The 25,029-nt window shown below is 37.3% G+C and overlaps 1 protein-coding gene across 1 annotated transcript in view; it reads left to right on the top strand.

Moving 5' to 3' along the window:
- Positions 1-3,727: 3,727 nt before the first annotated feature.
- The window catches only part of HEATR1 (HEAT repeat containing 1), a 47,419-nt gene continuing 26,117 nt past the window's right edge, over positions 3,728-25,029 (top strand). Inside the window, exons 1-20 of the mRNA XM_082673789.1 lie at positions 3,728-3,821; positions 4,124-4,297; positions 4,855-5,071; positions 6,913-7,054; positions 8,571-8,672; positions 9,114-9,254; positions 10,044-10,255; positions 10,411-10,544; positions 11,781-11,883; positions 12,785-12,895; positions 13,293-13,410; positions 14,502-14,609; positions 17,180-17,275; positions 17,717-17,805; positions 18,889-19,100; positions 19,439-19,560; positions 20,137-20,328; positions 21,980-22,163; positions 22,314-22,450; positions 23,200-23,392. Coding sequence (XP_082529915.1) covers positions 4,156-4,297; positions 4,855-5,071; positions 6,913-7,054; positions 8,571-8,672; positions 9,114-9,254; positions 10,044-10,255; positions 10,411-10,544; positions 11,781-11,883; positions 12,785-12,895; positions 13,293-13,410; positions 14,502-14,609; positions 17,180-17,275; positions 17,717-17,805; positions 18,889-19,100; positions 19,439-19,560; positions 20,137-20,328; positions 21,980-22,163; positions 22,314-22,450; positions 23,200-23,392 — 2,755 coding nt within the window. The 5' untranslated portion in view covers positions 3,728-3,821; positions 4,124-4,155. The remainder of the gene's footprint in view (positions 3,822-4,123; positions 4,298-4,854; positions 5,072-6,912; positions 7,055-8,570; positions 8,673-9,113; positions 9,255-10,043; positions 10,256-10,410; positions 10,545-11,780; positions 11,884-12,784; positions 12,896-13,292; positions 13,411-14,501; positions 14,610-17,179; positions 17,276-17,716; positions 17,806-18,888; positions 19,101-19,438; positions 19,561-20,136; positions 20,329-21,979; positions 22,164-22,313; positions 22,451-23,199; positions 23,393-25,029) is intronic.

Below are 25,029 nucleotides of genomic sequence, written 5' to 3'. Positions count from 1 at the left end.
CTTTTGCGTTCTTGAAGATAATTCTCTTGAAAAATAATGTATTTATTTTTACATAATTTATATTTTATGAAAATATATTCAAATTTTGTACACTTTGAATGTAATTAAATTTTATTTTTAAATCTCTTTTATCATTTGTGCCAATAGAACACAAATAATACAAGTCTGGATTAAACAACATAATTGGTAATTTTGCTGAAATGAAGGCAAAATTTTATGGGCTAAATATATAGGATATGTATTAGCTCTACATATCTTTATTACTCATCCACAATCATCAGCCAATCAATATTGTACCCAGACAGTTACAATGGTAATTAAATGCTGCCATCTTTTGTATTTCGCTGTCTTTCGGCCGTATGAAAACATTTTCATGTTATCTTTATAATTGTTTACTTGTCAAAATTGGAGGTTATAAAAAAAAATTGGAGGTTATAACATATCCGAGGTAACAGTGTGTGAGGTTGATTTATAACTCTTAAGTATTTAGACTGACAGGTGTGTGCCCCTCTGTATCCTTGCCCTGGCTCCAATATCATAGGGGCAGGCTCCATGCCAGCCTATATGGAGACAGTATTCTAGTGAGGGGATACGAGAAATAAATAGATATGCAAACAAATCAGATCATTTCAGGTAGCTGTAAGTGACATGAGGAAAATACAAGCATGGTGTATTTGATGGGCAGAAATTAGCCCTCTTGTGATTGGAGTAAATGTCAAGATCAACCCTAGCTGAGATATCTCCACTTTATCAAGAATTGTCACTCAGGTCTTAGCATAAATGTTCCCTCCTCAGAGGGTACTTCTCCAACCACTCAGACTAATGATGCCCTCCCTCTGTGACCCCTATCATATGGCTTTGTATTATTGTCATCAGACCCCTTATTACATTGCCTGATGGTTTTCCGATTTATCTGTTTGCCTTTTATCTGTGTCTTCCTGGTGGGATGTAAGCTCCACAAGAGTAGAGAACTTACCTGTCTTGTTCACCACCATATGCCTAGCCTGGTATAAAGTACACATGGAATGAATCAAAGTAGCCGTGCTCTGGATTAAAGGGGAGTGGAGTGAGGAAGGGCTTTTTAAAAGTCCTTTATAAAAATCCTTTTAAAAAGAACTCATTCATTCAAATCACTTATGAATTTGCTTTTTGGGGGTAGAGTCCTTGCTATGAAGAGTGATTGAAATAAGGAGTAGAATCATCACTCTGCCATATGACATCCCTCATAAGATGTAAGAATGCATGGTTAAAATACCGTCTCTGAAAACAATGTTTACACTTGCATCAAGAAATATGTATCACGGGCTTCCCTGGTGGCGCAGTGGTTGAGAGTTCGCCTGCCGATGCAGGGGACGCGGGTTCGTGCCCTGGTCCGGGAAGATCCCACATGCCGCGGAACGGCTGGGCCCGTGAGCCATAGCCGCTGACCATGTGCGTCCGGAGCCTGTGCTCTGCAACGGGAGAAGCCACAAGAGGCCCGCATACCGCAAAAAAAGAAAAAAAAGAAAAAAAAAGAAATATGTATCACTACGGCTAAAATTTTGGATTTAATGAATGTAAAATGGCACAAGGCATTAAAAGGATTATAAGATAGGAGGAATTGCAGAGCTACAGATGATCTATAACCAATATTTTAAATTCAAATAACAACTGAGAAAGGACACTTGCTCTGGTCCTCGGCTGAATAATCAAACCAGGAGACAGGCTTATAATCACAAAAACTGAGGTGGTAATAATCAGAAAACAATTAGGAATATATCAAAAGAATTCTTTTTAAATTCTGGAGAAATTAGATGAGAATTCTAGAGAAATTCTGGAGAAAAAGATGCAACTCAAGATCACGGCATATTTTTTTAAATCAAAGCTTTTTGAAATGAATATTACGTTTATGGATCTCTGACTTGTTCTTTTTACTTTGCTAGTTTACTTCTTTTTAAAAATATATATTTATTTATTTTTGGCTGTGTTGGGTCTTTGTCGCTGTGCGTGGGCTTCTCATTGCGGTGGCTTCTCTTGTTGCAGAGCACGGGCTCTAGGCATGCGGGCTTCAGTAGTTGTGGAACGTGGGCTCAGAAGTTGTGGCTCGTGGGCTCTAGAGCGCAGGCTCAGTAGTTGTGACGCACGGGCTCATTTGCTCCGTGGCACACGGGATCTTCCCTGACCAGGGCTCGGGCCCGTGTCCTCTGCATTGGCAGGCGGATTCTTACCCACTGTGCCACCAGGGAAGCCCTGCTAGTTTGCTTCTAAAGTAAAATTCACACGGTACCATCCACCATTGGAACTGACATAAAAATGGTTGAACCAAATACTTGCGGTAACTTTCCATTTATTTTCACTTTGATGAAGCTTTTAAAAATATGAGGATTTTTTTTTAGGCAAAAAACCAAATATGTCTTTGTGGATAAAAATAGGCCTGATTTTCATTTCTCACTACTTTCACTTCTCCCCAAACTGACTGCTTTTGTAAAGAAAAAAAAAATTCCTTTGAGAGATCTGTTGTTAAGGATGAAAGAGATACCACCAGAACTTGAAAAACCACACTACAAGGCAATCAACACCCCATGCAAAAGGAGATTATTAACTCTGTAGAAATAACTGAAAAGATTTTTTTGGTTGTTTTAGTTGCTGTTAAAGCAAAGCACAACAGAAGATTGTGTTCACAAAAGGGAGAGATCGGCACGGAGTATAGAAGTGAGCCCCCCAAACTGTAACTCTGTTTCCAACAGTCTCCAGGGAGGAATACTGACACCCTGGCATCAAAGAGCTCCACATCCTAAGAGAAACGAATGCATCCAAAAAAGATAGGTGGGATATCCAATTTCACTCCTGTGTCCTGTGCAGCTTCTTGGAGAGGCCAGTTCACTCCACTTGGGCACATACTGCTGCTTTGGGAACAGATTGTTGTATATCCATATGGGACACTCGTCAGGAACACCAATCTATAGTGACACCAAGAAGACCAATGGTTATCTGAGGCCGGCAGTGGTGTGGGCATCACAGCAAAGGGGCAAGAGGGAACTTTTTAGGGGCGATGGAAACTTTCTATGTCTTGAATGGGGAGATAGTGTTTGTTACCTGCTTATTCTTTTGTTAAAACTCATCGAATTGCTAAACTGAAGTGTGTGATTTCATTTGTAAATTACTTCTCACCAGGCTTAGTTTAAACAACCAACCAACAAACAAAAAACAATGCGTGGCCTCCAAGAATGCAAAGTGGAGGAAGGGATGGCCCCCAAGCCCCTAGACGGGTGTGTCCAGAATGTGCGGAGCGGCTCGCACCGCAATCAGTAGCTCATCGCCTGAAATTCGTAGCTTCTTTTCGTTTTATAGAGGAGGTAAGAAACAGAGAGATGAGAATTCGGTGTAGCTCACACCGCCCAAAGGCGTTAGCGTGGGTATACGAACCCGGGCTGTGACATCACTGCGCGATGCTGCTGGTACCTAGTAAAAGCTGGATACGTATATGTTGAATGAATGATTCCGGCTACAGAACCTTAAAGCACACAAAAGACCCGCCCAGAAACTGAAACTTCCAGCCACAAGCCAAAAACGGACCACTAGCTCCCAGCTGGCGGACCGCAGATCCTGAGCCTTCTGAAGTCCCGCGCGGCGGAGGGGCGGGGCTTCACTGCCTGGGGGCGGAGTCGCCTTTTTTTCATTCCGGCAAGCTTGTACCTCTTCACTTGCCGTAGTGCCTGAAACCGGAAGTTCGCCCGAGGAGTGGTCCACATTTCCGGGCGAGAGCTGGACTTATTGGTACCACGTGGGAGCTGCTGAGAAGATTCGTTGGGCTCTGAGTCCTGCCCGAAGTCGAGCTCCGGGTGAGCAGGAGCTGTGGGTCGGAGTGGTATACAGGGGAACGTAAGGTGCCCGCGGGTTTTCGAGTCTCCGCGGAGTCGGGGTTGAGAAACGTTCGGCGCGGCCCCCGGGGCTGTAATTAGCTGTTAACGCTGTTGCTTTAGTGTTTGCACCTCCGGCGTCCGCGAGTCCCTGGGCAGCAGGTGATGTGCCCGCGACCGCGTTGAGTACGGAGGAAAGTTGCTTGTACGTGAGACATTTGCTGCTTACTGTTAAGCCGCCACCTTAATTTTGTAGAGGCTTCTCACGGGGTTATGTTTCTTAGCCTGTGTGTTTAGAAATCCGCTGGCCTGAAAGATGACGTCCTTAGCTCAGCAGCTCCAACGACTCGCCCTCCCTCAAAGTGATCCCAGCCTCTTATCTAGAGATGAAGTTGCCTCTTTGTTGTTTGACCCCAAGGAAGCGGCCACCATCGACAGGGACACCGCCTTTGCCATTGGTGAGCTACCCTTTAACTTAGGAAAGCTCTGGGAAGCGTGTGTTTCCAGGATGTTGGTGTATTTTCTTGTTTTCTTTTCTGACCCGGTTTCTAACTTGCTAACCTCATTTACGTTGTTAAGGGGAAAGAGAATAACAAAAAGCCATGCGCTAGATACGTGAAATGTATATAGGCAGCGGCATCTGAATGTCACAGGTGATAAACAAGGTTGGGGGGTCGTCTAAGCTGTAGAAAGGAGGAACAGTCAAAAGGGGCGGGAGGCTGTGGCTGGAGGGTTGGGGAGGAGCCTTCCTAGGACTGGCCTAATTATTGTATTGAAATTGTATTGTATTGAAAAAAGAAAAAAGGCCCCCTGCCAGAAGGTACTTTCTGTTCTCCTAGTTGGTGAGATGAAATTTATTCTCTATGTTGGAAACTAGAAATCTGTGTTTGGGACTGTATTACAGATTATATATGCTAAAAGAATTCAGAGAGTTTTAGGCGAAAATAACACTGTAAAAGAGGGGTGAGATGAGTTTGCTCACAAAGAATTGTTAAATAAAGTGGCCTTTTCCTAGGATGCACTGGCCTGGAAGAGCTGCTTGGTATCGATCCTTCCTTTGAGCGTTTTGAAGCACCGTTGTTCAGCCAGCTAGCAAAAACCTTGGAGCGGAGCGTTCAGACCAAGGCAGTGAACAAACAGCTGGATGAAAACATTTCATTATTTCTTATCCACCTATCTCCTTACTTCCTGCTGAAGCCGGCACAGAAGTGTCTGGAGTGGTTGATCCACAGGTAGCAAATGGAATTACGGAAATAATTATGGGCTAATAACATTGATTTTTTTAAATTTAAAGTTTAAAGTTGAAAAATCAGGTGTATTGAGATTAACACAATTTGTATTGGGTGAGGTAAGCATGCCCTTCTACTGTTGAACTCATTTCTGTTGATACTAAGAAGTAGAACTACTGAAGATCTTGAGTAAATAGCCTCATTAGTTCTGAGGGGCTTGTGTCAGTTTGCCGTTACAAATTGTTACTGCATGTTTGGGGCAAAGAGTGTTATTAAACTTCTTGCCAAAATAACAACAAAAAAAAAGGTTTGGGAAGAGGGTAAGAGTATTCTCTAAAATACCATAACTTAAGAAAAACAATAATAGCTAATATGTATTGAACATTTGTACACCAGGCCTTCTGGTAAGCACTTTGTGTGCATTATCTCAGCGCTCACGACATTCCTGTGGGGAGATGCTTCTCTTATCCCCATTTTACAGTTGAAAAGACAGGTGTAGCAGAGTTAAGTTGGCTGAGTCACGTGACTGGTAAGCAGAGATGCAAATTTTGTTTCCAAGGTCTGATCTTTACTTTGGAAATTGTCTCAGTAAGTTTATTCAGTTTATTTTCTCATTTATTTGTATTACATTGGTATTACATCATAGTTGACACATTTTAATTTTTTCTCCTATGTATGTTTTAAAAGTAGAAAGGTTTCCACTTCATTAATTAGAGGCATGGGGGTAAGGGAAGCCAGTGAATCATTGAGAAAACATAAGTGTAACCTGGGTCTTCTCATTATCGTATCATTAGATTCATCAGACAAAAAAAAAGAATCAAACCTGTACTATTTCCCTCTGTCTTCTAGCATTTAATTTACCGCAAATAGATCGTTACTGTAAGGAGTACTTTTTGCATTTGGTTTTGCATTTATTAATTCAGGTAACTTATTTATTTAGCAAACAGTAAGTTCAATACAAGGATGAATAGGCTGCCCTTTCTTACTATTTTGAAAGAAATGCCACTATAAGGGTGTATACAAAGTTTGGGGCATGTGGTGCTGCCTGAAGTAGTTGAGGAAAGCTTCATGGAGAAAGTGATGTCTTGGCTAGTACTAAAGCCATATTATAGAACTAATAAAAGGCAAGGGGTGTGGTGCTGTAAGAAAGGTACAGGTGAAAGGATAGGAGAGTTTAGACAGATGTAAAAGGGATCACCTGGCTGGGAGAATTAAGAAAAGCATCTTGAAAAAGAATGCATTTGAGCTAGATCTTAAAGACTAGACAGGATGTAATGGATCTGACAGAGTTAATAAATCTGTTTTACGTTATTAGGGTGGCGTGACCAATACCAAGTTTTGTAAAGTTCATGTACAAATTAAATATGGTTGTAATTTGATCTTTTTGTTTTATTCAGAGAAGATAATATGATTTTCTTTATAATTAGTCTTCTGGTTTTAGGATTATGATAGTTAGGTGAGGTGAGGAAACTAAGCTGTGGAAGGTGAACTTTGGAGCATGGAGAGAAGCTGAGTGTTGCTGCCTACTTGACCAGTTTGGTTTTCTGTTGGTTTGACTGCAATGATCCCAAAGTCACGTTAATGTAATAATGGATTTGAAAAAAAGTTGAGAGACAGTGAATGGATGTCAATTTTGATAGTGAATATTTTAAAATGCTACTGCATGAGAATTGGCAAACCCTGTTGAGTACTTTCATGCCTATGCTTTAAGCGAGCTGTACCTTGCTTATAGTTGTATGGTTGCTTTAAGTGGGTTTAGCTCATTGATACACCGTTTGGACGTGTAAGGAAATACACGCTTGTAAGTTTTGTGTCAGTTAGAAGTGTTTGCTTTTTTCCCCCAGGTTCCACATCCATCTTTATAATCAGGATAGCCTCATTGCCTGTGTTCTCCCATACCACGAGACAAGAATATTTGTGCGGGTTATACAGCTTCTAAAAATTAATAATTCAAAGCACAAGTGGTTCTGGTTATTGCCAATTAAGGTATGATTGTTGAATGACATGTATCTATAATCATTGCAAACCTTCATTAAAGGTATAATTTGGAAAAAATTAAGTTTTTGGTGCTCCTGAGAGTAGACCAAGTATTACCTCCATCACTTGTATTTCCTAACTTCCAGTTGAAACTGTTATGAATAATAGCTGGCTTTCATTTAGTACCTGATATCAGGATAGGCAATTTGTATTATCTTGGATTCTCACAAAATTCTGTTTTTACAGATGAGGACAGGTTCAGAGAATTAAGTTACTTGCCAAAGTTCATGTAACTCTAAAGTGGCAGAGTTGGGATTTGAATCCAGATCTGATTATAAAGCTTGTCTTTCCACTATACCGTGCTGTCTGGCATTTTAAATTTTGGAACTGAGAAGCTTAAAACAAGTTAGAGGTGAAGAAATGCATAAAATACTTACAAAAATTAAAGGGGTAAGGATAACTTGAAGGACTTTGGAAATTATTAAAGTTGTGAAGAAGATGCTAGAAAATTAATTTATAGATGAATAATAGGATGGTTGTCTTACAGGATAGCTCTGGCTGAGATCAGATAGCATGATTTTGTAGTAAAACAACTGACTTGCCATTATCACTTTGTTTGCATCTATAGTAGAGGAAAGTAGACGTATGTTGTTAGCAAGAGTTTTACTGAATGTTGAGCACGGCGATTCCGGCCAGCAGGAGGGCAAATGGGGATGAAAGTAGGTTAATAGGCTGGGCCTGTGGAATGAGTTAACTTGATGGGTGATGACAGGAGGTCCATGGTCAGAATTAGTAAAAAGAAAGGGAATGGGAATTTTTAATTAGAAGAAAAATTTAAGTGTTTGAATGTAAAGCACTTGAACTTAAAGAATGTTCAAGAAGAGAAGGCCAACCTAAAATAAAGCTTCTTAATCCAACTACTCGACGTTCACTCTGCTAATAACATCAAAATTATTTTTCCCCTAGTCTACACACAGACCCTGCTGTTCTCTAGGCACACTTGTTTCAGGTATCCAAACCCCCCTTACCTATTAAAGTTCACTTCAAATTATTTTTTCATTGATTTATTCAAAATTTATTGAGCACTAATACATGCCATGCACAGTGCTAGGCAGTGGGAAGAGCAGTATAAGTTGACCGTGCTCCTCTCTGTTTCTATTACTAGTGTTATTGTGAAGCAGTGACAGAACCATAGCACATTGGCTCAAAAACCAAATTTAACCAGTAGAGTTACTAAGAATCTAGAGAATCCAATTTAGATAAATACATATCAAAATGCAACACGTGATAAGTAAGCGTTTTTCACTGAGTACATCCACACTCATTGCTTGGCCTTCTCTTGAATTTCTAAAGTTTGCACAATTTTATGTGTTAATTTCATCTTTACCAACAGCGATAAGGAAAGACTATATTTCGTATTTATGAACTGCAGCAGTTTGAAGCTGTTACTTTGGTAGGTACTTTAAAAATAATGATGAGTTGATGAATGTCTTAAGTAATAGCTGGTCCTTTCTGTCTGTAATAGCAATCTGGAGTGCCCTTAGCTAAGGGAACTTTGGTTACCCACTGCTACAAAGATCTCGGATTCATGGATTTCATTTGTAGTCTGGTGACAAAATCCGTGAAGGTGAGTAGTAAATTGTTTCATGAATATATAATTCCATTAGCAGGTTGCTTCCTCTTCATACAGAAAACAAATGAAGACCTTCTCTAAAATGGTGGGACTTTGAAGAAGTGCCCTTTTTTTAAAGGATCTGCTGTTTTGGAGCATGAGCAGTGATCAGTCTTTCATCAGCAAAGCTGTTTTTCTACAAAAATAAATTATTCTCTTCCTGGCCAGATTCTATTTACAGTGACTGTTTAAACAAAGACACAGTCTAAAAATGTCAGGAAGGTTGTTCATTCTTGGCATATTTCATTGAACTGTTAGATGTGTTTATGTAATGTTACATATGGTAAAATTAAAGTGTCAGCCTGAAGTAGTTGAGGAGAGCTGTAAATATTTTTATACTTTCATCTGATTGGCCTTTCACTCTTAAAACTGTGTGTGGTTTGTGGTTTTTTCCAGGTTTTTGCTGAGTATCCTGGGAGCTCAGCTCAGTTGAGGGTGCTCTTAACTTTCTATGCTTCTACCATCGTGTCTGCTCTGGTGACCGCCGAGGACTTATCCGACAATATAGTCGCCAAGCTGTTCCCATATGTTCAAAAGGTTGGCCCTGCTCATGTGTAAAGTAGATTTTTTTGTACCTGAAGGAATTTTCTTGCTTTTGAAAATTTCACGTAGACATCAGTGTTTTCACATTGACAATTTATTTCAGGTGGTTAATGAGATTTAATTTATAGGTAAAAAATATGACTTCTTAAAAACTTACCAGAGTGGGATCTTAGGGCTCCTTAGGGATGAATGTTGGCTGTTTGGCCCTGCCATCTTCTCCCAGATCTGTTTTCTTAGTAGTCATGTTACCTCAGCGGAAAGAGAATGGATTAGAAAATCTCTTCAGGGCAGAGGCTCTCTTACCATTCCGTTTGCATTGACTTCTGCTTCTCAGTGTTTCTTCTCCCCAAGTACCTCTTTGCGTCCCACCGTCCCAGATTCCCGATGGAGGAACTGCTTTGCTTCCCACCAGTGTCCCAGAATTATTGTCTTTAATTAGGCACTGTTTTGTTCCTGATTGAAGTCTCCCTTACACAGGTGGATGTTTTCATATAAAAGAAGACTCCTTGGCTCCTCTTAGGATGTGTTGTGGAGGTTTGAGTTGGGAGACCTTCTGAGATCCCTTCTGTCATTCAAGAGACTTGTCTCATTTCCATGTCCCCTCAGGAAAAGGGGCCAACATCTTGATTTTTCACTTCCGAGGAGCGTTGACTCTCAGTGTGTGTTAGGTTGTATTAATCTCTAATTTATGACGTTTCCAATTTGTCAAAGTAAAGTAACATTTTAAGTAGGATACAATAACACAGTTTGTCATTTTTCCCTTATATTTTAAAATATATTTAGGGATTGAAATCATCTTTACCAGATTACAGAGCGGCAACATACATGATAATATGTCAGATTTCGGTGAAAGTGACCATGGAAGATACCTTCGTCAATTCCTTGGCTTCACAGATCATCAAAACACTGACCAGAATTCCCTCTCTGATCAAGGATGGATTGGGGTGCTTGATAGTGCTCCTGCAGAGACAGAAGCCAGAGAGCCTGGGGAAAAAGTACGTATAATTGAATTGGCAATGATAATAATTACAAGTGAATGGAGTTATTTTGAATAGTTTTTTTTCATAAGATAAATTTTACACTATTTTTAAAAATTGCCATTCATTGTCTAACTTGTGAAGTCAACATCTTATGTCTTGCTTCTTCAAAGGCCATTCCCTCACTTATGTACTGTTCCTGATCTTATTACACTACTTCACGGGATTTCTGAAACATACGACATCAGTCCTCTTCTGCGTTACATGCTTCCCCATCTGGTTGTCTCCATTGTTAATCATGTTACAGGTATGTGGTTTTACACGTTGTGTCCAGAAACTTCCTTTCTCAGATGCGATTCTCTTAAAATAGGAACCATATCCTTGTTAATATCTTTAAGATATTTAGAGTTTCTGCTAATTTTTTTTGTGTAATGTATCTATTTTTATGAATAGAGAAATGTTTGAGGTGGGGAGCAGGTTTAAAGGAAATCCTTGTTAAATGAGTAATATGCTCAGTTTTTTTTTTTTTTAATATGTGTTCTCACACAGTCTCTACATGAAAAAGACTGGAATTATTTTAAAACAGAACACTACTCAGTACAACTTTCCCTTCTCGTTTAGGTATTTAATGAACTTTAGTGATTCATTTACAATAAATATCCAGTTGCCAAAACAGTTTTTCTCCCTTGAGTCATTGAAAATACAAGATCAAGAAAATCTCATGCATGAAAATTCAAATTTTAAAAACGCTCGAAAGTTAATTAGAAGGTGATTATTTGCATTATACGTGTTTCACCCTTCAATAAATATAGAAAGACAAGGAAGAAATACTTGGTCCTGTTGCTACTGGACTAAGAAAGACTACTAAGAAAGTCATTTCTAAAGTTATATCCATTTATTGGAAAATAAGATTTGCTTAACTCCATCTCAGTTTAAACGTGAGTTTCAGAAACATGACTAGCACGAATGAAAGTGTACTTTTCCTGTTCTGATGGTGATGAGTAATGAAGCCAGGGCTCACGTTCATTCATAAATGTGGAATGGAAGATGACAGCTCTTGGTTCGGTAAGGAGGCTTTGAGACGAAGTTTAGCCTGTATTCAGGATAGTTTATTGAGATGTAGATTCAGATCCCAACTTCACCGCTTGTAGTGTGGCCTGGGGAAAGACTATATTCTTTGGACTTCTGTTTCATTCACGAGAGAGGCAAGATAGTACTTGTTTTTTATATTTTTATTTATTTATTTTTACATCTTTATTGGAGTATAATTGCTTTACGATGGATAGTACTTGTTTTTAAAAAATGTAGAGAATTTCAGGTAAAGGATAAGTGAGGGTAATGTATACAAAAGTGGTTTGAAAAGATACAAATGACTAAACAGGTGAAGTACACTTTTGAAAATAGGTAAAAAGCTGGATGTCGTTATATATATATGTTTTAAAGTTATTCCTGTAGAAAGATTTTCTGCTGTAAAAAAACTTAATAGCATACACATGTGGGAAAAGTTTTCCCCAATCAGTTTTAATTTGTTGTATATGCTTAGGGGAAGAAACTGAAGAGATGGATGGTCAAATCTACAGGAGACTCTTAGAAGCCATACTTACAAATATATACCTGAAGAACAACTTAGACCATTTGTTGGCTAGGTAAGCTGTTACTTTTGACATGCTTTTGATTTGTATTTTTGTGGCTTAGTATACTTTTGAGGGTTGGCTAACAGTTTTCCAGTATCCCTTTATAATGTATTTCTTGCTTTGTCCATGCCATTTCATCTAATTATAAGTACTTAGTCCAATAATTGTGGCAACAGAAAATGTAATTTCTCTTGTTTGTCTTTAGTGCTTATATGTGGTCATGGAAAGTTAATAGTGAAACTAAATTTGGGTTATACTACATGTAATTTGTGGTGGTTTAAAATTTCCTAGTACTAAGTGGACCAAAATGCCTGAAACAATACATCACAGTTGGTAATCAGTAAATATCCATTAGAAACTTAATATTGAGGGTTGGCATGAAGTAAAGATAGTTCAGCCTCCTGTTTTCTTTTCTTATTTGAAGGGCAACTCGATGCATTGAAAAGAATGTAGTCATGGTGGTCAGATGTAGGTTTAAATCTTACCGCCTCCGGCTAGTAGAATAGTAAGTTCTGACAGTCAGGCTGCGTGGATCTCGGTTTGCCGTTGGGCAGGTACCTATCTGGTGGGCGTGTCATTTGTGTCTCTTGCTCCCGTAGTTGGCTTGTGAATTCAATGAGGTTAAATATGCAAAGTACTGTTGAGAGCTTGGCTCTGGACTCAGACAGGGGTGGAAAACCTGCTCTACTTTTTATGGCTCAGTAGGGCTCACTGAGTATTGCCTCTTGTTGCTGTTCTTGTTTGACCTCAGGCAAATTATAAGACTTCTTAGTCTGCGTTTTTGTATCTGTAAAGTGAGTCTAATTTCTGTCTTGTAGATGTCTGACAGAGAATATTTCTAAAGTACCTAGAATGTAGTAGGTATTCAATAAATAGTAACTGTCATGTCTGCGTTATTTGTTTTGTTCTGCAGCCTTCTTTTTGAGGAGTATATTTCCTATAGCTCACAGGAAGAAATCGATTCTAATAAAGTATCTTTGCTTAATGAGCAGTTTCTTCCACTTATCAGACTTGTAGAAAGCAGGTGAGTTGTGTGTGTGTTTGTGCCCTTCTTAATGTGTACCTCTTGTTTTATAAAGAGATGATTCACAAGTCACAACTTAATATGGTGAATGAATTGTAAAGATACTGTTCTCCTTTTCAGGAAGGGACAGTTATAGGATTTAAATATATTTGAAATATAAGGGAAAATAGGGGTTGTGTGGGGACTATGGAGAGTATAATTTTTTTTATATAGACTTTCTGTTGTTGAAAGAGTCATAGTAACAAACTTGATCAATATCATTTAGTTTTATATGTTCCATTTGTCAAAAATTTAAGTCTCAATCTCAGTAATTTAAAAAATTACATATATTTTTTATACATATATGGTGTGTGTGGTTAATAACGAATAATGAACTAACTCTTTAATTTCATCCCAGATATCCCAAAACATTAGATGCCGTATTAGAGGAACGCCTAAAGGAAATTACAGACCTAAAAAAACAGGAGCTTTTTCACCAATTTATCTCTCTTTCTGCAAGTGGTGGAAAGTATCAGGTAACTTTTTTCAGGGGAATTATGACACTTACGGGTATTTGTGTGGTTAGTTGAAAAGCTCTGGAAGGAAATTTGCTACTTCACTTTTGTTTGGGAAGTTTCATAGAGAGAGAAGATTTTATACAGTTTGCCTAGTTAGCTGAAGTAAGACTCTGAGGCAGGAATTAAATAATTGGAGAAGGGTACAGTGAGTTTTAGATAACTGTGAACCTGATACTTATTTCTGGAAAAGCGTTTGGAAATTTTGTATATGATGCCCATCAGCAATCACCAAAAGATGGCCTAACATAAGTTTCTAGTGTTCCTTATCTTTCTCCTGTACCCTTATCTTCCCAGTGCAGAACCCACCAGCCACGTGTGGCTTTTTAAGTCATTGATTAGGAAAAGAGAAGTGGATTTTGTTTCATGATTATGTTAGAACTTCAGAAATTTTCTGGTGATTCGCCCTAAGTCTTTATACTAGAAGTTAGACATTTAAGTAGTTCTTATAATTAGCCTTGAAAATAAATGTTAGGAAGAGAAATATGATTGTTTGGGTTTTTCTCTTCCATAATTAGACTTTCGTCTTTCATGGTATTTCATTTCCAAAACCATATGTTGATAGACTTCCTTCGTAGTCTAATTATCAATACATAAATAAAGTAGTCACTAATTTGAGTGTCACTGTTACATCATTTAGATGAATTGCATTCTCTTCAGTGATCAATTTTTTTGATTTATATTTTCATTTAGGCGCTAATACAGTGATTTATCTTAGGTGCTTTTCACCTTGGAATCAGATATATGCCGAATACAAAATTACTTCATAGAATTACTTCACTAATTTAAACTTACATGTAGACACAAGTATACATGAAATCGCAACATTCACAAAACAAATTTTTATCTGCTGTTACTCATACTATGTTCTGGAGACAAAGATTTTTGCTTTACTTTTTACTTTCAGTTTGGTGTACTTTTTGGTTTCTGAAATTAGATGGTTGTTACTGAATAAGTTGGGCAGCTCGGGGTGGTTTTCTCTGGTTCTTCTTGATCATGTGCTGCTCAGATTGAATGGCGAGATCATGTGGTAATTGTGCTGAATCCTGTAGTTTTTAGCAGATTCTGATACCTCCTTGATGCTCAGTCTGAATCATCCACTTGCTCCTGTGAGACTTCTGGCCGTTAATCATCTGAAAAATGTCATGACAACATCAAAGGTTTGTGTCAGATAGCCTTCATTTGTGATGTTTTTACCCTTATGATGAGCAGTGTAATTCTAGAATAAGAAATTGAAGTTACCACCTAGAATCAATACTGTTTAATTATAGAGATAAGCCTAATAAAGAATATGGGCATTCACTGGACAAAGATTTAGGACCATACATGCCAGAAGCCACCATTTTAACCTCTATATGTTTCCACGTTGCAGATGATTAGGTTAGCTTTAGTTGAGAGTTTTTCAACCTGGGATTTATAGATTAATTTACAGAGGGTCATAAATTATCTGAGAATTTTTTAGTTTTGAAATTTGAATTTGATAGTCTTAAGTTTAACATGAGCGTGATAGCGTGATAGCTTTTGGAGCGTGATAGCTTTTGGAGCCCTGTTCATGATTTCGGTACCTGCCAGTTGCATTTGGCTTTAAAATTTTGGTGGCTCCTAATAGTAAGTACAGAAGCTGACTTAATTTGTAAATAAAGCCTTTAGAACAAAATGATATTTTACAAAGACTTTGCAGTGATTCAAATAGAGCAGTATTTTCCAAACTTTAGTCATTCAAGCAAATATTTTGCTGTATTAGCTGACCACTGATGTTATTATTTTTTTAAATTTCTCTTTAGTTTCTTTTAAATGGACTCATTTTTTCACATAGCTTTCTTTTTTTTAAATTGAGGTATGGTTGATTTACAATATTATATTTCAAGTGTACAACATAGTAATTCAGTATTTTTATAGATTATATACTTCATACAAAGTAAATACAAAATTTTGACTATATTCCCTGTGCTATGCATTATATCCTTGTAACTTAATTTATACCTAGTAGTTTATACTTCTTTATCCTCTTCGTCTTTTTCATAGCTTTTAAATCATGCGTTTGAAGTGCTAATTGTATGTACATTTTACTGTAGGTAATACAGTTTGAAATAAGAATGTTCATCTGTTAATATCTAAAATCATCTCATGTACTACCGTTTGCATATTTGGAAAATTTCTAGACTAGATAAAAATGCTACCAGAGTTTAGTTTCTCCATAGCACATAGTAGTATAAACACACTGAACTCTAAACTTGTGTCATGACCATTAAAACCAGATTCATATTACAAGTAGAATTTAATTTCAGCTAATCATAATTACCATGTTAAGTTTATTTAATTTTAAATTTTACTGTTTTTTCTTTAGTTTTTTTACTTTTCAATTGGTAATTTTAAAATATTTTTGTTCTCTTATATTTTTAAAGAGTTATACATAATTTTTAAAATGGTAGACGTATTCAAATTTGAAAAATATTGCTTGGCTTGATTCATTTCTGATCTGGTACAAATTATGTTTCTTTCATAGATTGCTGGTAGGTTTGTCTCATTTATTTGTTGGATAATTAAACTCAGTGAATACTGTTCTTTGTTGTAATAGGAAGATTTCAGCGCCTAGAATAAAAAGCGAGATTCCTGGAATCTCTTAATATTCTTGAAGCCATTCTTAGCCTTCCTGCTTTTACTCTTAATCCCGTCCTACCCTGTCCTCCTCTGGATTTGTTAGTTTTTTCAGTGAAGGGCAGTGTATACATTCAACTTACAGGCTTTAGTATTGTAATTGCAGTTAATGTCTGTCTTTGCATGCTTTGATTTCCTTTTCCCTTCACTGTTAATGTCTGGACATAGGTTCTGTTCTGTTCTCAAATTCCAGATTGAGCTATTTGGCTACTTGTTAGCTTTTGAGAAAATTTTGGCATTTGGCATTAAACTTTGACTTCAGTTTTATGAATTTTAGGGATTTTACTTTTTGTCTCCCAATGTTCCGACATAAATTATTTCTGTGGGATTATTTACTTGTTTTTTTTTCTTTTCACCACCTACAGGTAGGGATATATTCAGTTTGGTTAGCAGTCTTATTTTTCTGTTATTGTGAATGATTTTATGCTTTATTTTCTTTGTTACTTAAAAGAAAAATATGAACTTTTGGGGGCAGACTGCACTGTCATCAGCACTTGTCATCATCCTTGTAAAAACCTTGAAAATTAAAAGCTAACTTTTAACACTGCTTATTATGTCTAAAGTACTGTTTTAAGTATTGATACGTATTATTTGATCCTGTAACAACCCTTTGAGGTAGGTATTATTATTAGCCCTATTTTATAGATGAGAATAATGAGACCTAGGAAGGTTATGTAACTTGCTCAAGGTCGCACAGCTAGTAAGTGGTGGAACTGGGATTTAAACTTAGACATTCTGGTTCTTTAGTTTGTGCTCTCCCAAAATCTAGGTTCTCATTTTAACAAGATGAACTCTTTAATGCAGAATTGTATTTTAATTGCACATCTTATTATATTTTCAATGGAAACTGGAAAGAGTTTGTACCAAACAATTATTCATCTAAAAAGGACTTCTAGAGTTTGCCTAGTTCAACGCAAGTGTGCTTAGTTTTGAATGCGCATCTGGGGCAGCAGAACCTGTGTTCCTTAACTGGAATTTTGGAGTGCTTTTCACAAAACCATACTTTCTTTCTAATGTAAAGTCTTCAGAGGTTTTAGCAACAACTAAATTAATATTTTTTTCTATTGCTCAGGAGAGTATCGATGAGTCTTTCATTAAAGAAGCTATTTTAACCCGATTAGGTGATGATAACATAGATGTTGTCTTGTCAGCTATAAGTGCATTTGAGGTGAGTGAATTTGTTGTTCATTGATATGCATGTTTTGTTTGTAAATTTTTACTTACCCTTCTCACATGAATCTCTGCTCTAGGCAGCAGCGTATTTGGAAATTATTCTTTCACTGGAAATTTGTTCTGTTGAGCGCACAGACTTAAGCCTGGTTGGGGAAAGCACATGGGAGTAATTAGGTCATACAACTTTATATATTTGGAAGTTCTTTTAAAAAGGAAAAGTGCTTTGTGAGTTTTTACCAGTAGTAAACACGTAGGGATCCTGGGAAATTGGATCCTGAATGGCACTTTTGCGAAATTGCTCTCATAGAACTTTTAAATTATACTGGAATTCTTGGGAGATAAATTCTTTATAATTCATAATTTTTTTAAGTTCGTTTAACAAGCACCATATTTGAAGCAAGCAAAAATTTACTTACGGGTATTTTTTTCTCTCTAGATTTTCAAACAACGGTTTAGTTCAGAAGTGACAGTTTCAAATCTCCTGAATCTCTTTCAAAGAGCAGAACTTTCAAAAAATAAGGGATGGTATGTATTTGTATCTCCTCATACAAATAAATTAATGAAATTCTTTTCTTTTTAATATATTTATTTATTTATTTATATTTGCCTGCGTTGGGTCTTCGTTGATGGGCGCAGGCTTTCTCTAGTTTTAGCGAGTGGGCTTCTCATTGCGGTGGCTTGTTTTGTTGCGGAGCACGGGCTCTGGGCGCACGGACTCACTCGTTGTGGCTCACGGGCTCTAGAGCGCAGGCTCAGTAGCTGTGGCGCACGGGCTTAGTTGCTTCACGGCACATGGGATCTTCCCGGACCAGGGATTGAACCCGTGTCCCCTGCATTGGCAGGTGGATTCTTAAGCACTGCGCCACTAGGGAAGTGCCTGAAATTCTTATATTAAGTTCACTTTTATTTGGGTTTGTATGGATTTGTTGTAACATTCTCTGTGTTTGAAATTTTTCTTAATAAAATGGAAAAAGAAGTGTATAATGTATGATATAATACTGAGATCTGGGAAGTAGGATGGGAAGGAGCTTTAATTTTTTACTTCATATAATGTATTTCTATTTTACAAGGATAATATATTATACTTTATAATTAAAACAGTTACAAATATATTAAGTAAAAAATAAGCTCAGAATCACATGATACCTTCTGTAATGTTTTGATGAGCTTTTGTTATTTCATTTTTGGCACCTAAGCTTTTTGCATGGAAAAGTGACTAAGCTCCTTAGAGGATGAGAGCATGTCTTACAGGTTTTTGTGTCCTATTTAGTTCTTAGCATATAGTATGTGTTCAGATAATATTTTTTGAACTGATGAGTGAATCTCTGCTTTCTAGTGGAGTTGAGATGTATAGTGTGATACGTTTTATGTTATAGTTAACCTAATGATTTCTCAAAAAGAAAGATTTGACAGAGTTGGTTTAAAATTAATGTCCCAAACAACTCCTTTGTTAGCATGGATTTTAAGTGTTATCTTGATGTTTCTCAATAATGTGTTTGGTAAAGAGACTAGGATGGTGTCAGTTGAGCTGGAAAAATGTAACGATGACTTTTTGCTGAACTGAAGTCTCTAATGTGTCTCAACCAAATGTGTTTATGTATCTTTTAGGTACAATGTGCTTGAGATAGCAGCAGACATACTAATTAAAGCAGAGATACTGAGTGAAAATGATCAGTTGTCGAATCAGGTGGTGGTGCACCTGCTGCCATTTATGGTCATCAACAATGATGATATGGAATCTGCTGAGATGAAAATGGCTATATATTTATCAAAATCAGGAATTTGCTCTCTGCATCCTTTATTAAGAGGCTGGAAAGAAGGTAAGAAATTCAGTTGCTTTTTAGAAAAAGTGAACAGGTGACACTTTAAAAAAAGATAACCATAATTAAAAATTGGCAGTGATTGTTATTTGAAATTGTTCATTGTGTTACATGCCAGCAAGATATTTTAAAATTTTTGCTAATATGGAAAGTATACAGTGAAAAGGACACTGACCCACTGAAGAATTCGTAATTTTATGAAAAGAAAAATAAAAAGCAAACCTTCGTAAGAAAATTGTAAAACTTTGGCCTAAATTCATTACTTGACATGATATTTAGGTGAGTGTTAGTAACATAAGGGCCCTCTGGTGTTCAATTCCTTTTTCTTTTTTAAACAGCTCTTGAAAATGTGATTAAAAGCACAAAGTCAGGAGAACTAATTGGTGTAGCAAATCAGAAGATGATTGAGTTGCTGGCTGACAATATAAATTCAGGGGATCCCTCTTCAATGTTAAAGATGGTAGGTATGTTGTCGAAGTCAACCCCCTGGGTTTCCTTCTCATAATCTTATTGGATCCTCAGTGATTGCTTTACTAGATTCTTCTAGTTATTTTAAAATAACTTTTCCATTCTTGAGTACTTTGTTTTGTTTTAAAAACATAGTGTTTAGTATATTTTGTAGATTGTTTGAAATCCTTAACATTTTATGTAATTTATTTCATCCTGGTTGTATATTGGACCAGTAGGAATATAATGTCTACTTTTTAACCTTTTTTCCTCTCATTTAAAATATGAAAGTCATATTTTTTGTTAAAATAGCAAAATATCTAAAAGAGGAGAAATTTTCTTTTGCCTTAGTAAATCTTTTAAAGGCATAAAAACATCCAGTTGGCAAGTGCAGTTGTGTTTGTTATAATTTCTGAAATTATTTATTTTTATGGTTACCCAGAAATCAATGCTTACTACTTTTTTAAGGTTTTATATATATCATCTCACTCTAAATATGAAATACATGATACCTAGATACCAGAGGTAGAAAAAATAGTTTTTATGCAAACCAAGAGCTACCATTCACGGAGTCTGTCTATTTTTCAAGGTGGAGGATTTAATAAGTGTTGGAGAAAAGGAGTCCTTTAGCCTGAAGCAGAAAGTGACTTTTCACGTGATCATGGCTGTACTTGTCTCCTGCTGTTCGTCTTTAAAAGAAACTCATTTTCCATTTGCGACAAGAGTCTTCAATTTGTTGCAGAAAAAAATAAAGAAGCTCGAAAGTGTCATTACTACAGTGGTAAGGAGTGCAAACTCTCTGGAAAGTTGAATGTTAGAAAAGTGACTGCCTGGCCTGTTAATCGCAGCAGAACTGAAAATCGGGGGCTGAGATGCTGAGTCTTTGGATTCTAGGGGTGAGATGTGAGTCAGCCTTGGGTAGCAGTAGATAGTGGATTAGGTGCTGTCTTCCTTTTGCAAGAAATTTAATTGAATCATGGAATTTCGCGTTTGTGGTGTTTGTGTCTGAGAGTTGACTCTCCCCTGTATCATCTTTATTGGGTAAGTATCCAAGCTATACTTAACTACGTCTAGTGGTGAGGAATTCACTAGATATATTAGTGCTTGAATAAAGTATTGTTTCATTCTGTTGTTTACTAGAATAGATCTTTTGTATTATTTTAATTTGGATTTTGCCAGCATACTATTATCTTTGACAGTCTTACTAAGGAACATGTTTCAGTTGTTGATATTTTTACGAAACACCACACCTTGGGGTTATAGATTATTTCTTTTAATACCTGCCATGGAATAGTGTCTTGTATTTAATAGTGTCTTGTTTTTATTTGTTTTCCAGACTTCAGAGGGTTCCTTGTTGTAGGAGATGCTCAACAAATCCCATCTTTTTAACGTTCACTTATACTCTCAGGATTTTATAAGTTCTGGTCATAGCCATTATAGCTAAATTTATGTAAACTTTAAGAGACTGAATCTTCATATTTTAAAAAATAGCCCAGGGAATTCCCTGGCAGTCCAGGGGTTAGGACTCGGCACTCTTTTACTGCCAGGGCCCAGGTTTGATCTCTGGTCGGGGAACTAAGATCCTGCAAGCCACGTAGCGTGGCAAGTAAATACATACGTACACACCCACATACCCAGATGAGCCCTTCTTAACTTCTTTCTTTATTTTTTGAAAGTGTGGTGACCCGGACTGTGTTTGTTCTCAGTGGTAAAGTGTGGACAAATCGAGTGTTTTATACACACGTAGATAACAGGTGGTTTTATATTTGATGCCCTTTCTGAGAGACCCGAGCATCTTTTCGGCAGTAGCAGCACTTTGAGCCAATGAAATCCCTCACTAGAGATATTATCTTAAAAGTCTGGCTTTGGGTTATTTTACTACCAAGTTATTATTCTGCGCTCACCTACATGGAGTCTCGTTTGTTGTTTTCCTGCACCATTTCTCATGCTTCCTTTTGGCGCTTGTAGTGTAACATCTAAACACCTTAACGTTTTGCTTCTTGTTTAGAATCATCTGCAAGTTTGGGGATTTGACCATGTACCTTCTTCAGATAAGCAGGAAAAGTATGAAATGAGAAAAGTCCCCTTAAGGATCTCTTGGAAATCCAGTACCTTATTTTTCTGTTTAGAAACGTGCCTACCCTTTATTTGACAAGGATAAATTACATGAATAACATTTGTTTTTAGGGATGATGTTTTAAGAAAACATAGATAAAATGAAGCCATGATGAACTTATTTGTGTCTTGTGGCTAGTGATGGTTAGATCTCTTTAAAAATCTGATTAAAACTATTATTCCTCTCCCCACCCAAATACACATATAGACAAGATTTTGCAAATTACCCAGTCATATAGCCATTGCAGTCCATCTGTATAACCCATGTTCAGAACCCCTTTAAACTTGTGCTTTTTTTGCTTCCTTTAACATTTCAGGAGATCCCCTCAGAATGGAATTTTGAGCTGATGATGGACAGAGGGATACCATTGGAGCTGTGGGCACATTATGTAGAACAGCTCAAGACTGCCCGGAGGATTGCTGTGGAGGACTCAGTTTTACTCGTGTTTTCACTGAAAAATTTTATTCATGCACTAAAGGCTCCTAAATCTTTTCCTAAAGGTAGGACAAGCTGTGAATCCTTTGAATGTGATACTGTGGAAAACTGAGTTATTGATTCCACAACTTGTTCTTTGTCTTGAATGAGAAGTTCTCAGCGGTGTATTTGCATAAGTTTATGCACCGTTTCTCCTTCTCTTAACGTCCCCATAGACGATACCTGGTGGAACCCTGAGCAGCTGAAAGAAGACAGCAGAGACTACTTGTGCTTGCTCATTGGGCTCTTCGAGCTGGTTCTCAGTGGTGCTGACACCGTCCATTTTCGGGTTCTGATGAAACTTTTCATGAAGGTACTAGCTCACCTTTTTCAGGCAGACTCTCCCCTTGAAGAAGATGTTGTAGATTCTTTGAGTTATGACAGTTTTTAATGAACATGAAAGTAGACTTTTAGACGAGCGTGTGGTGATGGATGCAGACCCTGTAAAGCAGTGCTGATTCGTGACACCTGTCGGTAGGTTGGACGGAGACTGACATTGCTGCCGGCCTCCTCATGCGTTAGGCCTGCTCAGGTGTTTAGTAATCACAATGGCCAGATATGTTCGGTTGACTACTGTCATTACCAATGAGAAACTGCAGTTCAGAGAGGTGATTTAGGATATGCAGTCGCTCGGTGAAGAGATTTCATCACGGCACCGTGACCTCTGTGCTGCCACGCCCAGTGGTCAGTTCTTTGCTCTTGTCTTACCTGCCCTCTCGACAGCATTTGACACAGTTGACACTGCTCACTCCACCCTCACGGTACTTTCTTAGTGAGGCTTCCCGACATCACTTTTGTCTTGGTTTTCTGCCTGGCAACCTCATGCTTTCCATTGTTGTTAAATGTGTTCAAGTGCAAAATTATAGTGAGTCGCCTGAATTCTTTCACACCCTTCCCAGTCGGTTAAAGTACCAAGCAGAGAATAATTTTAAGTGACTAGACAAAGCAAAACGTTGCGATAAATTGTCTTCTGTAATTGTACACTAGTGGAAAGAGGATTTGGAACCAGCTTATGTGAGTAAAAATTAAATTAAACTTCACTGTGTTTTGTTTTTAATTTAGGTACATCTAGAAGATGTTTTCCAGTTATTCAAGTTCTTTTCTGTTTTATGGACCTATGGTTCTAGCCTTTCAAATCCACTTAACTGCAGGGTGACAACAGTGCTGCAGACTCAAGCTCTTTATGTGGGCTTTGCAATGCTCTCTTCTCAGAAAGCTCAGTGTAAACATCAGCTGGCATCCGCATCTTCTCCAGGTACTACAAGTAGCATCGTTCCGTTCTGTCGTGACCAGATGGTAATTCTTTCTCCACGTGTGGTGTGTGAAGGTCGTAGTTTGGAGAATTTCTTTTTATTTTTTTATTAGTGTGGGTGGATACTCTTTCTGTCTGTGTATGTATGTATTTGTGTGCGTATCTATTTTTGTGTATTTGTAGACTGTTTTTGGTTACTTCTGAGTATTGCTTTTAAGTTCTAAACGTCAGTGGCAAAATCTCACCAAAACAGATAATAAAAATGGCAGGTGGTTAATCATGGGTTTTTAATATCCATCTGTTCATTTTTTGAATAGTAACTGGGCTGTCTAGGGAAGCCAAACCATCATAATACAATTCAGCATTCAACTGATTAATTATTAAATTGGTCTCCATTCAAGCAGCCCTCCTGGATTTATCTCTTTTATCAGGTATCTCTTTTATCAGGTTGGACGCTCACTAATGAAACACCCAAAAATAAAACTTCTGTTTTTATAAAGTAAATTGTAAATTTTGCAAAAGATGCAGAATTTCATAAAGTTGATAAATATGCTGTTGAGAAGTGGATTGACTTGCAAAGCTATTGACAAATGAGAGGATCTGTCAGAATTAGACCCTATAGTGATTGACGATGAGAAAGTTGATGAGGATGATGGAATCATTTAAGTATCAGAGAAATGAGAGTGGCCTGTGGAGAATTTGAACATGCTCTTGATTAAGGTTTTTATTCCCAAATCACTTGTTATAAATTTTCTATGAAAGCAAAGTGAATGATCATACATTTTCCCCAGAACAATTTCTCAATATTTATCTTTTATTAGCTCCTTGAAAGAGCACATAATTACAGTTGTAACCAAAATTTTGTTATATGTGAGATAGATATACAATTTTAAGTTTTACTTACACAATAAAATCCCACGAATGTAATTTTTTCTCCACTACTTACTGAAATATTGCAGTCCCTTTTTAAGGTGGATTTACTTTTAAGAAGGTTTATTCAGGTTTTTCGGATGTGAATTTCCTGGACTTTTTTTTTTTAACATCTTTATTGGACTATAATTGCTTTACAGTGTTGTGTTAGTTTCTGCTGTAAAGCAAAGTGAATCAGCTATATGTATACATATATCCCCATATCCACTCCCTCTTGCGTCTCTCTCCCACCCTCCTTATCCCACCTCTCTAGGTGGTTGCAAAGCACCGAGCTGATCTCCCTGTGCTATGCAGCCGCTTCCCACTAGCTATCTATTTTACATTTGGTAGTGTATATATGTCCAGGCTACTCTCTCGCTTCGTCCCAGCTTGCCCTTCCCCCTCCCTGTGTCCTCAAGTCCATTCTCTACGTCTGTGTCTTTATTCCTGTCCTGCCCTTAGGTTCATCAGAACCTTTTCTTTTTGTTTTTTAGATTCCATATATATGTGTTAGCATACGGTATTTGTTTTTCTCTTTCTGACTTACTTCACTCTGTATGACAGACTCTAGGTCCATCCACCTCACTACAAATAACTCAATTTTGTTTCTTTTTATGGCTGAGTATTCCATTATATATATGTGCCATATCTTCTTTATCCGTTCATCTGTTGATGGACACTTAGGTTGCTTCCATGTCCTGGATATTGTAAATAGTGCTGCAGTGAACATT

The sequence above is a fragment of the Grampus griseus genome (genome assembly GCF_964374135.1).
Source record: "Grampus griseus genome assembly, chromosome: 16".
NCBI classification, from domain to species: domain Eukaryota; kingdom Metazoa; phylum Chordata; class Mammalia; order Artiodactyla; family Delphinidae; genus Grampus; species Grampus griseus.
The sequence above is the reverse complement of the archived record's forward strand: the minus strand, read 5'-3'. Positions and strand labels throughout refer to the sequence as shown.